General features: G+C 48.2%; 1 protein-coding gene across 1 annotated transcript in view; it reads left to right on the top strand.

Annotated features, from left to right (window-relative positions):
* Positions 1-16,374, top strand: part of SPON1 (spondin 1) — a 275,645-nt gene that overhangs the window by 242,814 nt on the left and 16,457 nt on the right. The window contains exon 7 of the mRNA XM_060159616.1: positions 12,558-12,622. Within this exon, the coding sequence (XP_060015599.1) occupies positions 12,558-12,622 (65 nt within the window). The remainder of the gene's footprint in view (positions 1-12,557; positions 12,623-16,374) is intronic.

Below are 16,374 nucleotides of genomic sequence, written 5' to 3'. Positions count from 1 at the left end.
TCTCATTCTTGCTGACTTCTTGGAATGTAGGCAGGGCGGTTTGGTCCAGTTCAGAGGCTGAGACATAAGACGTGCAGGACAGTTCCTCTGAAATGGCTGTTTTTTTGTTTGTTTTTTTTTAATTTTTGGCCACACGGCACGGCTTGCGGGATCTTAGTTCCCTGACCAGTGATCAAACCCACGCCTCCTGCAGTGGAAGCTCAGTCACTGGACCGCCAGGGAATTCCCTGGAATGGCTGTATTTTAAATGGGTCCACTCCCGTCATCCTCCACACCCGCTAGTGGACATACCACACAAGAGCTGAGGCCATGTCACCTTGTCCACTCACTGCCCTGTGCCCTTTGCCTAGCACAGTCTCTGACCTTAGAAGAAGCTCCATAAATACATGTTTTACACACAGAGGAATCTGCTCAGAAAGGATGAGTGACGTCCCCAAACTTACACAGCACATAAATGACAGAGTCGAGATTTGAACTTGGGTCTGCCTTATTCCAGCGCACCACTCTTTATCCCCTGCTCCGTGATGCCACAATAATAACTAGAAGGGGAGTTTCACAGTCAGGGAACCTTCTGTTACCAGGGGAAGCCTGGCAAGAGACCAGCCTGTGTGTGTGTGACCTTAACTTCCTGGTAGGGACACCTCTTCAGGGTCATCTGGGCACACAATTTCTCCTTTTCCCTTCCCAGTCTCTCCCCAAACCTCCGTGGGTCTCTGGGAGTCTCAGGAATGAAAAGAGTTAAGCTTTTACAGTTTATTAAGCGGTTCCTTTGCATTTAAATGGCACCATTGAAGAAAGCAGCACTTCTGGAACCTTATTTGATGCTAACGTGCTGAGCACCTTGAGGCCTGCTTACTTCTCCCTCGTCCAGGTCATTTAGAGCCTCATTACTTAATAATTTGAAAGCTTTTTATGGAAATCAGTGGATGGAGGGAGATGATGAAGCGAAATGTTATTATACATAAGGACCCAGCAAAACAGGCTGACAGTAGAATACCTGGGTCAGAAGCTTCTTTGGGGAAAAGAGAGAAGGAGAGGGGGATGCTGGTGTGCAGAGGAGTTCTGGTTTCTTTTTGAAATGGCTTTTATTTCAAAGAAAATAAAACCTAACGAAGCCTAACAGGCTTTAAAATTGTCAAGTAAAGAATCCATCAGATGTCTTATCAATTCTGCCCCTGGGCTTCTGTCCCTTCTCCCCACCTTTTCAGCCGCTGCTCTGGCTCCCAGCCCATTACCTCTAGCTGTTTGCTCTGCGCCTCTTCGCCCACAGTGCAGGCCTCACAAACACTTCCTCCAAAGCCTTCATGGATGTTTCTCCAGATGAGAAAACCATGAGGAACAGCCTTGGAGTGGCTTTTTCTTCCCATTTTTGTTAATGGCAATATATTTGCGTGGCTCAAAATTCAAAAGCAATGCAGAGTTAGTTATACAGTGAAAAGTCTTGTTTTCTTTGCTCCCTGGTTGCCCAGTTCCTCTCCCCCGAGGCACCCCGTCTTTGTGAAGTTCTTATGTTCCTTCCAGAGATACTTCAGGCAAATAGAAATAAAAGCACACACACACACGCATACACATTTTCTTTATCTCTACCATTTCTTTGTAACGTGATGGCTAGATTATTATACAAATAGATGAAGAGCCCAAAAGATTATATAGGAATGTAAAAAATAAAGATACAAAAGTATGTACATGTGTACTTTTATATTGCTGTGTGGTCTTTGGGTTCATCATTAAAAGAGCTATATCAGTAATGAGATTATCTCTAAAACATAACTAAATTAGAAAGCAAGGTACGGAATGGTTTGTTTAATAATCTGTTTGTATAATAGTCTAGCTCCCTTGTTACAAGGAAATGGCAGGGATAAAGAAAATGTGCGTGTGTGTGTGTGTGTGTTTGTGTGTAAGCTATGATCTCAACTATGTGATGAAGACACACAAATATAGAAATAAACATACTAATTGATGACAGCTGCTGGGTTAGGATGGTGGGATTATGGGTATTTCTTTTTTGCTTGTCTCTCTCTGTCTCTCTCTAACTTCCTATAATATGGTTACGTTATTTTTTAAATTTTGAAGACCTTACTTGAGTATGTAAGGTATATTTTCATCTTATTAGAATTCTTTCCTGGTCCTTTACATATGCACTAGCACTTATACTTCTATTGGAAATTGCCACATCCCTCCCCATCCGACTCTGGCCCCCCTCTCACCGCCCCCCCCACCCCCCCACATTGTTTTCCCCAGAGACCCACTCAAGTCTTGCACACCCGTCACCGTTCCTTTGTTTCGGTCTGCCTCCTGCTCTAAGAGGAAAGCTCCATGAGGACAGGGATTGATTGGTGTCTCTTTTGTTCAGGGCTCTATCTCCAGCACTCAGAGCCGCGCCTGGCACAGAGTAGGGGCTCAGTTGTTATTTGCTGGATGAATGGATCCTCACGTGGGCCCAGCAATGCCTGTAATTGAGCATTGGTAGCTACTGTCCTCTGCCTCCCTCTTCCGTCCTCTTGCCCTCCCTCCATCGTGGGTCTGGATCTCACCTCTTCCCATCTTTTCAAGGACCTTAGTCCTGCAAGCGCACCTCCTCTCTCTCCTGCAACAGCAATTTCTCCTTCTTTACTGGTTTATACCTTTCTCCAAACAAACTCGCCCTAATGTCGCTCATCTTCTAAGAAACAGTCGCATGTCCTTCCTGCCGCTGGTATTTTTCTCGACTCCCCTTCCCAGCCGACTCCTCAGAAATAGCTGTCTGGGCTTGCTGGCTCCACCACCTTGCTTTCTTGTCCTTCCTAAACCAGCTTCAGTTGAATTTTCAGCAGTGACCAGCAGGGCAGTGCTGGCAGCAGTGAGCAAGTAGCAGGGCTGGCAGCAGTCGGGGGCTGTACAGGCAGTGAGGGGGGACAGTGGGAACAGACAGGGACAATGGGGACAGCAGGGGACGGTGTGGATGGAGGGGGGCGCACCAGGGGACAGTGGGGCAGCACAAGGGCTCTGAAGAGGTCCTGGGGGCAGGTCCTAGCGTCCTCCTGTCTTGCTGGCTGTTCCCTCTCCCCCACCCTCTTGTCTGTCTCCACTCACTGCCCAGGTACTCCGCCTTGTGGCTTTAACTAGCACCTATACACCAATGACTTTCAAATTTATCTCCTGCCTGGACTTTTCCCTTGAACTCCAGTCTCATCTATCCAACTGCCTATATGACACCTCCCCTCAGAGTCATCCTTGACCCCTCTTTGTTTTACACCCCACATTCAATCCATCAGAAGATCCTGTTGCTTCTCCCTTTAAAATAATGTCTTGTGTCCGACATCTTCCCACCCGCTCCATTGCTCTCTCGTGGTCCAGTGTCTGGTCTCCCGCTCCCCCCTGCCCTCCTGCACTTTACTCCCCGACTGCAGTCAGCAGAACCCTCTAAACACGTAAATCAGGTCCTCACACTGCTACTCACAAGCGCTTCAGCAGCATCTGAGTCCCGTAGCACTCGCAAGAGTTCCCCTAAGACTCCCTGGGAGGGCAGTGAAGGCCAGAGGCTTCCTCCAGCTTGTCATGAATTCATTCTTTAATTAACAAACCCATGATTCATTCCTTAATCATTCCCTGTATACCTCCCCAGACCAGGCCAGTGCTGGCGAGACAAGGGGGACACAGTCCAACCCCTGCCCTAACAATGGCTTCCAGGACTGGATGGGATCTGCCCTCAGGAAGGTGGGGAGGGGGAGACAGGGAAGAGGGGTAAGGGGTGTTGAATGCCGCGCCTTTAAGACCCCCAGAGATGGGCTTCCCTGGTGGCGCAGTGGTTAAGAATCTGCCTGCCAACGCAGGGTACACGGGTTCAAGCCCTGGTCCGGGAAGATCCCACGTGCCACGGAGCAACTAAGCCCGTGCACCACAACTACTGAGCCTGCGCTCTGGAGCCCGTGCGCCACAACTACTGGGCCCGCGTGCCACAACTACAGAAGCCCACATGCCTAGAGCCTGTGCTCCGCAACAAGAGAAGCCACCGCAAAGAAGAGCAGCCCCCGCTCACTGCAACTAGAGAAAGCCTGCACGCAGCAACAAAGAGCCAACGCAGCCAAAAATAAATTAATTAATTAAATAAGCTTAAAAAAAAAAAGACCCCCAGAGATGCTCCCAAGGGGCAGGGTTAGGGGTGCTGCCCCTACAGGTTGCCTTGCAGGCACCTTCAGCCAGACCTGGCCTGGCTCATCCTCCCTCCCTGGCTCCGGCTGGGCTTCCTTGCAGCCCTCGCCTGTTGGGAGGCAGACAGCCCGGCTTAGCGTGCCCTCTCCTGTGTGATGTCAGCATCTCGCCTGGCCTGGCCCCTCTTTTACTTCTCTGCTCTGACCCCAGCACTAACGTCTTTCTAATTGCTGGAGATAGGGCAGAAGGTGGGGAGGAGAGCGTGGGAAGATCGGGTCATGAGGGGCTGGGCTGGGAGGCAGAGACGTGCCCCATCCACCCCTTCAGCTCCCTGTTTGACTCCGAAGAGACGCAGACTTCCAAAAGCATTCTGAAGGATACGATGAAAGTCCAGAAAATGAGGTTAAGCCCAGGATTGGCACGCTGGTTACCAAACGAGCTAAACCAATGCCTGGGGTAACAGAGGCACACAGAAGGCTGGCCCTCTCTGTGAGGTCATGGCATGATGCCCGTCTCAGAGCTCTCCACCTGCCAGAGACAAGTGTGGGTGCAGGGGCAGCAGGGCAGGCCCAGGCGGCTCTGATGCGCCCTCTTCCTCTCCAGCTTCAGAAACGTCAAGCTGCTTTCACAAAACCATCTCACGGGAAAATTATTATCTACGGGCATTATGCAATTTTCCCATCAGGATTACAGGCTGTGTTTGAAAAGAAATAAAAAGAAATTGAATTTGAAATGCTTCTGTGAAACCACATCGTCTTCTTGTGGATCTGTTAATGGGCTTCAGATACGCTCTCTGGCTTTGAAATAGCTGATCAGACGGCCACTTGTGATGGCATCTGCTTCCTAGGAGCAAGGTGGGGCATAGGCACTTATAAACAGCCAGCCCAGGTCCCTGGGGTGTCCATCGGAGGCAGGCTCAGAGCCTGTGAGCCTCCCCATGGTTCCTAAGGTGGCCTCCGCGTCCTGTGCCTTCCCCCTGCTTCTACTATCAGGCAGGTCTAGCAGAGTTCTCTGGCTGGCACTCTCCACTGGCTCTTCCAGTGCCCGCCAGCTCAGCGCGCAGGTCCGTCAGTGTCACTTTACCCAGCTGTGGCTCCATCCTGCGCTGTGGAGTCCTGGTGGCCTGGGGCTCAGAAGGACGCCAGCCCCTTCCTCAGCACAGCCTGTCATTCAAACAGCAAAGATTGATCAAGCACGTTCTAAACACTGATAGTACAGCGGTGAGTGAGCAAAACAGACAAAAGCCTTTGCCCGCGTGGAATGCCTATTCCAGCAGGGGGAGATCAATGATAAAAAGAAAGCAAAATACATAGTGTGTCGGATGGGGACAAATGTTACGGGGAAACAATAACCAGATAAAGTAGCGCGGGTGCGCCAGGTCGAGGAAGGGGCAGGGAATTGCTCTTTTGCACAGTGTGGTCAGCAGAGGCCTCACTGAGCAGGTGACATTTGAGCAAAGACCTGGAGGAGACAGAGGAATGCATGCTCTGGTGTCTGGGAGGACAGCACCCCAGGCTCAGGGGGCAGCAAGTGCTAAGTGTGCCTGGCACGTCTGAGGAGAAGACATCCAGGGCGGCTGGGAGCAAAGTGAGCAAGGGGGAGAGAAGTTAGGGATGAAGCTAGTGAGGTAACGGGGGGCAGAGCAGATCATGAAGGGCCAAGGGGGCCATGGCGAGGTCCCCATTGGCTGTGCGGTGTGAGGCCATTAGAGGATTTTGACCAGAGGGATGGCATGATGTGGCGGCTGTGTGAGAAGGAGCCTGGAGGAGGGCGAGGGAAGAGGCAGAGAGACCGGCCAGGAAGCAGTTGCAATAATCTAGGCAAACGATGATGGTGGCTTGGACCAAGATGGTGCTGAAGACACAGGGAGGATACAGTTCAGGCCCTGTTCTAATGATGGTGACAGACAGTGGTTGGCTCATAAATACATTTTAGAAGTGGAGTTGATAGATGTGCTGAAGGATCCGAGGTGGAGTATGAGAGAGAGAAACATCAAGGATGAGAAACTAGAAGGACAGCATGGCCATTTCATGGAATGGGAAGAATGAGAGAGGCCAGGTTTGGGGAGGAGACGATCAGGAGTTTCGTTTCAGACATGTTGAGTTTGAGATACCAATTCAACATCCAGATGAAAGTGTTAAGACCGTTAACGTACAGGCTGGAGTTCAGAGGCGGGCTTGAGGTGAAGATGACAATTTAGGAGTCATCGGTGTATGCGCAGCTTGTATTTTAAGGCATGGGACAAGAGGAAATCGCCAAGGCAGTGTGAATAGAAAAGAGCAGAGCACCAAGGGCTTGCGTACAGGGGCACTCCAATGTTTGGAGGAAGATGAAGTGGGTCAGCAAGGGAGACCGAAGAGGAATGAGGTGAGGAGAAAATTAAGAGGCGGCGAGTGCCAGAGCCAGGCGGAAAGTGATTCAAGGCAGAGGGAGTGACCAGCTGCATTAAATGGTCCGGAAGCTAAGAGCTGGGCGCTGACCATTGGCACAGAGAGAGGTGAGTCTCAGTTACTACGTCTGGGAAAGGAGGACCATTTGCTGCCTGCCTCAGAGGGCTACGGTGCAGCCCACTTGAGACCACGGGCAAACTGTAGAGCACCACCAAATGTGAGCTGTTTTTATTTCTGACCAGAGGCTGTTGAAATGAGGGGAGGCATCCTGGGCACAATTGATGTTAAAGATGCTTAACCTCCATCATCGCCTCATAAAGTGTCTCATTTCCTGCTGCTCGTCACCAGGACACTCACCGAGGGATGAAAAAGTCCCCTTCCGAGGTGGAAGCCATCAGGACTGATATTTTTTATGGGTGGTCAGTGGGAATTCTGGGAAACGGTAGGAGCAAATAATGGAACCAGACACTGCTTACTGGGGTCTTTACACAGGATGACAGGTGCTGCCCTTCTAGAGGGAATCGGGTGACCCTGTGCCTCAAAGCAAGGGCTCCTTGGAGAAAACTGTCAGCCAGGGGCAGCCGTGGTCTTGCTGAAAAACAAGCAAAATAGGGGAGGGACAAGAGGGAGATGGAGGAGAAGAATCGTCAGGGAAAGTGGAAAGAGCATGAGCTCTGGGGTCAGACACATCTGTATTGGAACCATGGTTACTGCGCAGTCTTCACAAGGCACTTGACCTCTTTGACCCTCAGTTTCCTCATCTGCAAAATGAAATGGCAGCTATTCCCAAGGTTTTCCTGAGAAACAAGCTGATAAATGGGGAAATGCACGGTGGGGTGGGGGGTCTCTGTGTGCACACACATGGATCACTGCCCCTGCATTTAGTGTCATCGGCTTGCCTTCTCTTTAGTAGCAGCAGTTTCTCTCCAATTCAAGGACCCTGTGCTCCCCCCTCTTTATCAAAACCAGTTCTCAGGACAGCATTACCATTAGCAGTATCGTGAACACTGTATGATAATCCCCCCGGCATGGCTGTAATATTCAGAACTCAGGGTAGGCTAGGACACGCCCTGAAGGACAGCGGAAGCACGGGTGGGGGAGGGGTGGGGCCCAACCTTTCAGGAGAGCCCTCCCTCCTGCCCCACGGCTTACCCTCCCAGCCCCCTCCACCTGGGTTCACAGGCTGACAAACGTGGTCTCCAGACTGAGGTTTAAACTCTAGACATGCCGTTGACTAACGGTGTAACTAATTTCGCCAAAGAAATGTATTGCTGAGGATTAAAAAGTATATACCGACCTTTCAGACGCCTCGTAAGGATTTAATCAGATCCTATATATAGGGTAATTAGCAAGGTGCCTAGCACATGAAAACGGTGGATCGTTGCTGTTGTTGTTTCAACTTGTTTTGATTCCTTCCCCTCATGGATTGCATCTCATTTCTCTCCTTGGGGGGCAGGAGGCAAGTTGTCTGGGCCGACTCCCAGACTGCTGGTCTGGGGCAGGACGTGCTATGGTGAGGAAGCTCAGCTTCAGTGCCACGCGGAGCAAAAGGGGCCTTCGGATGAAGAAACAGGTTGTGGTTCAGGACTGCGAGACAAAGGCGAAAGCTCAGGAGCCAGGAAGGTGCAGGAACAGAGAAGAGGCGAGAAGCAGGGCAGGGAGGAGGGAGACTCCTGTGAGTCTCAACAGGAGACTGCCTGTTGCGTGAGCACGGCTGAGATGCCGGAGCTCTCCTGCCTTGGGAGCTGGCTCTGGGGGGGCATGGGAGGGTCATTGTGGGGTAAGGATGTTCAGACACCAGCCCTCACCCGGCCCCCCAGACTCACATTCTGTCCCTCTGCTCTGCTTAGACGTGACATCTCCTGATATCCATGTGATTTCTGCCCCTGACCTGTCCCAGACTTGTTTCCACTCCACAGGAGTCCTCCTTCCTCTGGACCTGACCTCAGCCCATGGCCTGATTTAGTAGGCCGTGCAATTTCCATTTGGTACCTGAGGAAGTCGAGTACAGTTGTAACATCTTCACAATATGTTTACCAAAAGCAAACTGGAAGAACTCATCCCCGGGAAGACGGACATGAGTACCCTGTAGTTTCTTGGAGGTTTTTTATTTTAATTGGCATATCTCTGGGAAAGTGCTAACGTCATGCAAACGAGGCGTGAACTGAGTGCCCTGAAATACTTTGAAAACAGTCCTATGGGAGATGGATGGATAAGGGCTTTAAGGATCTTGAAAGATCCTTTCTGGGCTTTAGAGACTTGTTAAAACAGATTTTCGTTTAAGTCTGAAGGTTGGGTTGCTTACTCTGAATTTAAATTCTTCAGTCTTCAGAATGTGAAGTACCTGGAATCCCAGTGCCCCCACCCAAAGCTCACCCGGCTACATTAGCCTTTAAATAAGGGCACGTTCTCCTGAGGCCTTGTGGCTTTGTTGATGCTACTGTGTGCTCCATTCTCTGTACTCAGGCAGTACAAATCCCATCTTGGCCTGAATGTGAATAAGAATAAGAGTAGTAGCTAGTATTGATGCTGATACAGGCACGGTTCTTAGCACGTTACTTGAATCATGTCATTTTGTCCCCCTAATAACACCATGTGGTAGATATACTTTTTAACCCTATTTCAGAGATGAAAAAGCTAAGGGAAGTCAGAGACTTGCCAAAGGACACAGAGCTAGTCACGGTGCAGTCAGGATTTGAAATCAGGTATGACTCTAGGGCTTATGCTCTCAACCATGCTACTTTCCTGCCTGCTGGATTAGTAAAGATGAAAAAGATTGATAGTATCCAGTGTGCCCAAAGTTGTAAAGACATAGGCACATACACATTCTTGCTGAAGTATCAATTGGTACAGACATTTGGAGGACAGTTTGGTAGGCACTACCAAAATTGTCAATTTGCTTCATCGTTTGATCATTCCTGGAAGTCTGTGACACGGGAACGTGTAAACAAAGAAATATGTACACAAGTGTTCATTATAGCATCATTTATGTAAACAATTAAATATCCACCAATAATGCCAGTTAAATAAGAGAACGTGCACGCTATGGAATTCTACACATACATCAACAAATGGTGTGGCTTTGCTTTTTCACCAATTGACTGAGTATCCACAGGACTTGGATATGGCCATGAACAAGCCAGACCCTCTCCAATCCTATAGAGCTTTGGTTCTACTAGAGAATTTTGATGCTTCAAGAAAAATATTTAGTTTTTTAAATATATTTTCCAGAATGTTCCTGTGTTATTTCATTGGCTAACATAAAAGATCACAACAAGGAACTGTTGATCATGCAGATGGTGCGTAACCTTGAGATGAAACAGTTTACAGGAAGAAGTTGTTCTAGTGCCTGCAGACGTGGAACCACCATCCTTGGAACCTCCATGGCTCTAAAAAATACAGATGGAATGCCAGCACCACAAACACTAGTGGAGGGCCCCAACAATTTCTGTTGAGTTATGTGCTGCAAAAGCAAAATCAATGTCATTAGTTGGGACTTGAAAACCAAGATATAATTGTAATACAAGGTGCATCTGCAGGGCCAGCTAACTTGGTGGCCCCCTTAACTCCACCCACATTGATTTTATTTTTTAGTAAAGTATTTCTTCAAGGGCAAAAGGACTGTCTTCAGACAGTACCTCATTACTTGGATCTCATACTTGGATTTCTTTTTTTCTAAGTCTTGACCTGGCTTACCCTAATTTGAAGATCTCTAACACTTTAAAAATCAAGAAAAGGGGAGTTATATTGCCATAGGTACTGACATGGAAAGTTTCCCATGATATGATAGTAAGGGGAAAATGTAAAAATCGTGGTGCAGAATAAGATATTCAATATGATGCAATTTTTGTGGGAAAAGCTCTATATAATGTATGTGCACACACACACATAATACCTAAGTATAGTAAAAGGTCTGGAATGATATGTACTGAACTGTAACACTCTGGAGAAGGAGGTGGGAGAAGCCAGGGTGCATGCTAAAGCAGAATGCTCAACATTTACATTGTGTGCTTCTGTGATGCTAAATTTTTCCACAAAAAGCATGTATTATTCTGAAATTAAAAATCAAAGAAAAAAGCTAGCTGATGTGGGCCACGTAGGCAAAACTCAGGGATTAAGAAATCACCCTGGAAGTTGTGGGGAGCTGTTGCAGGGTTTAGGCGGGCAATAGGTATGGTCAGGTTTGCAGCAATGTCAAGGGTGGACTGGGGAAAAGCGAGAAGATACTAGAGCCCGGGGCCACTGGTGAGGAGACCGTGGAAGGACTCGAGATAGTAAGGCTGTGAATGCAGTGGATCTTGGGGTCCAACGGCTGTGAGGGGTAAGAGATGGAGGAATGCAGGCAGCTGGTGGATGTGCCCGACGGGGTCCACTGAGGAAGAGCAGTGCTCTAGGGGCAGATGAAGAACTCATTGTGGGACATGGAACGTATGAGCTAAGTACAGGAAACCCAGGTCACAGGAGACCAGCTCGAGTCTTACATGTGACTTCACGTCAGGCAGCTTCTCTCAGTCACTCAGCAGATGCGTATTAGGAGTGAGTCAGGGATACAGTCTCAACAAATAAAAAAATCTCCCATGAGAAATGTAAAGCGCTCTGTTGGGACTTGGAAACGCTCTCCCTGCAGACATGTGAGTGGCGGGGGGGGGGTGTCTGTGCATCCACAGATTCTTTCCTGTGACCAAAAGGGGGAACCCCCAAGGAAGCCTGAGCTCAGAGCAGGCTGCGAGCTTCTGGGGGGACGGGGTGCTCTGTGGGCCTCACTTCTACCCTCGCCCCACCAGGACCATGAGTAGGTGCCCAGACCGAGCAGGATCTGGCTAAGCTCCTGTCCCCTCTGAGCTCCCCACCCTGCTCCAGCAACCCATTCCCTGGCTGCAGACCAGGTGCTCCAGACCAGGGGCTTTTTCTAATCTTGCGGCCTGAGCCTGGAGGCACCTCTGACCTCCTCCTTGCATGGGATTTTCTGGGCAAGGTACCCACCAACTAAGGAGAAGTTCATCGATTCATCCCAAATATATGCTAGGTACCTACTGCCAGGAACAAGTCTAAGGACTGGGGCAGAGCTGTGGGCCATCCAAGCCAGTCTCTGCCCTTCGGGAACTCAGAAACCTGTTCATTCGGCAACAAAGCTCTTGCTGCCCCTGCTGGTGACATCCTGGGCTTTTCCGTGCAGCGTGGACAGTGGTGTCTGAGCACTGCTGGGCCCCGGCCCGGGGAAGGGGAGCTCCAGGACCAGCTGAATCCACTCTGGGGAAACCCCAGCCAAAAGTGAATTTGGACCTGTGGAAGCTTAAGCCTTGAAAAGCCTATGGTAGCCCTCAGCCCCAATGTGTAATTGAAAATAAAAACCCAAACAAATCTCGAAGTAAAGTTAAGCAAGATTAACAAAATTCTGATTTTTCCCCACGATGGTGACTTAAGGCTTTCCTTCTAAATGTTAATTATCAAATTCTTCCTCAAAAAATTCTTTTAGGTCCCTAGGCTTTAAGGGTGCCCTACACACTGTCCAAAGCAAACTAGAGCAGGATTACATGAGTGGCCCAGGAGTGTGGGCCCCAGGCTTCATCTTGCCCTCCTTGTTCCAGGGGAGTCTGATCCAGTATGTGAGTCTCGACAGCAGGAGAGGCCTCGGGGGTGACAACCCTTGGGGTCAGATGGTGGCTGCAGTGTGGCTGGAGCAGGCCCCAGGGGCAGCCTGGACACGGCATGACCTGCCCTCCAGGCTGGACATGATGTGGAGGTCTGGCCATCCCAGGGGGAGGGCAAGTTAGAGCCTGGCTCCTGTGGAGAAGGGTCTGCGCTGGAACCCTTAAGTGTGGCTCAGTGGGCCCCTCGGTGTCCAGCACACACCAGGCACCCTGGACGCAGCCCCACCTCCTGGGACTGCCGAGACTCCAGGGCTCTTCACCCGGGGGCAGGTAGAGTCTCAGCAGCAGGTAATGGCATGGGGGGTGGACAGCGTCACTATGTCAGAACACTCCTGCTCCCTGAGCCCAGCTCTCCTCACTAAATACCTGTGGTCCTTTTTTACAGAGCGATGAGGTCCTCACTGTCATCAAAGCCAAAGCTCAGTGGCCAGCCTGGCAGCCTCTCAACGTGTAAGTAGCAACAGGGCCCTGTCCAGCCCCCGGCCTGGCCTTGTACGTGGAGCCACCCGCCTCCTGGCCGCCGCATGCCAGTCATGTCGTAAAAGTCAGCACTGCCTCTCAGGTGGCTGAGCAGGTGAGGTGCACTGCTCATGCGTGCAGTACCAAGCGCCCCTACCTCCTCGGGGAATGCAGGCTTGGTCTCTGTGTCCCCCATGGCTTTAACATTGCAGAGGACCCCACTCAGACACCGGAGGTGTTAAGAACACGGTTAACTATAAAGCTTTGAAAATCAGGGGGAGAATTCTAAACTGAGATATAAAATTGAGGGTCACCAAGGAATGGGAGAAAATCAACACCAAGGACATGGTTGAGAGACAGCTTGAGAATGAGAGTCAAGGGCTTGGGACTGAGTCCCGAGGAGCTCCAACATCTAATGCTGAGGAGGAGTTGCCTGCAAAGGAAGCAAAATGGAGTAGCAAGGAGATTGGGGAAGGAAGCTTGGTAACAGGGAAGCCAAGGGAAGAAAGCATTCAAGAAGGATAGCTGTGTCCAGGGCAGCTGAGAGATCAAGGAAGACCAGAGTTGCACGATGCCAGTTGGATTGATCAACATGAAGATCATCAGTGACCTTATTAGGAATCCTTTCTGCTGAGTTATGGGGGGAGGGTAAACAGCCTGCAGCAGGGTGAAATGTGAACAGAAAGTGAGGTTATGGAGTCAGTGAGTAGAGACAACTCTTCTGTGAAGTTTGATGTGAAAGAAGAGAGACTGGACAGTAGCTCCAAGAGGATGAAAGAATCAATGGAGCTTTTTTTATTTTTTTCTGAAGATTTGAAAAAAATATTTGGGGACACCTTCCCACCCTTCACCCATCCCTCAGATATCTTGAGACCCCAGTGGAACAGAATTCATCCATGGCAAACAATCAGATTTCCCAAATTCCCAAAGCCTCTCCACTCAGTGCTACCAGCTTGTTAAGGGAAAGGAATTTTCCTTTGGTTTTCCCATACCCCAGTCTCCCCTTTCCTCTTCCAAATCTCATTAGGAAGTCAAATTAGGAAGCCTACACGCAGCCAAGTTTTGTTTTGCAGAAACAGCCCTGCCCCTCCTTGTGAGTCTGCTCTATTGAGGTTAATGGGATTCCAGCCTCCCTCAGGCCAGTGGAAAGCCAGGGTGACCTACTTTGTGAGGTCCTGCCCAGAGAAACTGACTTGTTTTTCAATGATCTTCCATCTTTATCCCCAGGACCACTTCTCAAAGGACAGCCATGAATGGACAAATTAGCTGCTGACTTGTTTAGCTCAATAAATCAAGTTGTGGCTCCAAGAGCCCAGAGTGCAGGTAGAGACAGGAAAGAGAAATTCGGAGCAAAAGCCACATCCTCCACAAGTTCTTCCGGCGCCTGGGTAGAAAATGCCCAGGGTTCCTGCAAATCAATGCTGAATTTCCACCACTCAGTTAGTTCCTCCAGTTAAGTCTGACTGTTAGGAATTACTGGAACTTTTAAAAATAAATTTTATTCCTTTCCTTATGATGAATCCTCTAAAGGACTGTAGTCTCCTTAATTATTCCCAGCCATTCTGATTAATTAACCTTTGTTTAGACAGATCTGTTTGTGAGACAGATGAGAGGCAGGTGAAATAGAGACATGGTCACCCTTTCCAGAAATCATGCCTCTGGAGGGGCTGTGCCCCCTTAATCATCCCAGCCATGGTTCCCAGGGGGCCAGAGGCATCTTTCTGTCAAATCAGGGCTGGAAGTTTCAGGGTGCTCCTGGTCTCCTGTAGAACCTGCTCAGGTCCGTTGATGTCCCCAGGACTATAAAGGAAGACTTGCCTTGGACTAGAGAACGCAGAAGTCTAACAGGCCAGATGGACTCGGAGCCCTAGATACCTCCAAGTTATAAACAGAGTTGTCCAAGGCAGAGACCTCTCTGAAACCTTCCTCCAGCCACACAGACTTCAGCCTAGTGAATGGCTCTAGCACCGCCTAGTGTCGAGATTGAGTTTCTGCAACTTTGAAAGCTCTTTATTGAGGATTATTTGAAACGAACAAGAGGGACAGAACTCAGCATATGAGTGACCTGAGTCTCACAGATATGGATCTGTAACTTAGAATGGTATAGTAAGTCTCTAGAAGGACCATAAAAATCCTTTATTGCCTCTTTTCTTTCGTCGTGTTTTGAAAGCTTTGTTTAGAAAAGCGGAGTGAGAAGGAAATCAACATTTACCAAGTCCTTTTATGGTGCCAGTCACGATGATAAGCCATTTCCTCACTAAAAGCCCTGGGGTGGGTCTGAGGATGCTCCCATTTTGCAGATTAGTAATTGTACAGGGAGACGAGGTCAAAGCTGCTGTCACATAGCTAATAAGTGACTGAACCAGGGCTCAAATCCAGCTGTCTCTTCCAGTCCCCTTTGTTCTCTCCCACATCACGCTGCCTCTCTGAATGGAAAAAGGCACAAGATATCTCTGTGTCTTCATTTGGTTTTCATTTTTCTGGTATGAATTGTCTGTTCATAACTTTCCTTTACCTATTGGGATTGTGGTGGTTTTTGTTGGTTTTTTTTTTTTTTTTTTTTTTTTACAGATTTGGACTAGCTCTGTACATACTATAGATATTAACATTTGTCAGTCAAACTAGAGGGATACATTTTTGCTAACATGTCATTTTTCCTTTCTAATTCAACACTGTTGTTTCCATTATGCAGATGTTTTTAGTTGGTATATAATTCAATGACTTTTGTGATTGCTTTTATTGTTTCAAAGCTGAGAAAATTAACGTTTCTCTAACAGATCAAAAACTTGACTTTTTTCCCCTATGATCTGGTTGTTTTTTACTTAACTCTGAGTTTTTGCTGTTTGGGGGGATGTGTGTGTGTGTGTGTGTGTGTGTGTGTGTGTGTGTGTGTGTGTGATATTACGTGTGAATACCGTATTTTTTTAAACTGCAATTAAGTTAGCCCAACCCCACTTGTTGCATGATCTTTCCTCTCCCCCTCAATTTTGTATGAGTCCTTATCTAAGGTTTCTGGAATCTTCAGCCTGTGCCACTGATCTTTATTTCTATCTTATCCTGGATATTACACCATTTTCATTATCATACGTTATAGTATATTGTTATATGGTATGGCCAGATCAATTCTCTTTGCCAGAAAAGTGATAAAAATTTAAATCCGAGATAGAAAAATAAGATCAAATTAATAAAATGCTTTATATGGGAAGACATGGCATATAAGAAAGGCATGAATAAGAATTTTTATTATGGTTTGGACAAATTAAAGAATTCCAGTCATATCTAGCATTTCCTAAAGAAAACTCACATATATTCTTATCCATTTCATTATTTTAAATAGCATTTTTATTATAGAAGTAATAAATACTTTGAGGTAATTTTAAAATTAGGTCTGAAGGCCAAAGGAAGTGTTAAGAGCTCCATATTCATTTCCTAGATTAACTCATTTATTTCAACAAATACTTGAGAATCTAAAGCATGCCAAATTCTAAGCCAGGCACGGGGATATAGCTGTAAACAGGACAAAAATGGTCCCTGTTCTTTTGGAAACTAACAGGGAAGATGGAAATTAAACAAGGAACTCCAAGGAAAGAGTGAGTTCAACATGCTCTGGGAAGGTACACCAGGGGTCCTAAGCAATTAGAGGTGAGGGCAGGAAACATTTCCTCCCCTGAAGCTGGGGGGCCTGAGGATGAATTTTCCAGTCAAGGGTACAAGAAAAGAGCAGCACGTAACTGAACATGTTA

The sequence above is a fragment of the Lagenorhynchus albirostris genome, chromosome 9, assembly GCF_949774975.1.
Source record: "Lagenorhynchus albirostris chromosome 9, mLagAlb1.1, whole genome shotgun sequence".
NCBI lineage: Eukaryota > Metazoa > Chordata > Mammalia > Artiodactyla > Delphinidae > Lagenorhynchus > Lagenorhynchus albirostris.
The sequence above is the reverse complement of the archived record's forward strand: the minus strand, read 5'-3'. Positions and strand labels throughout refer to the sequence as shown.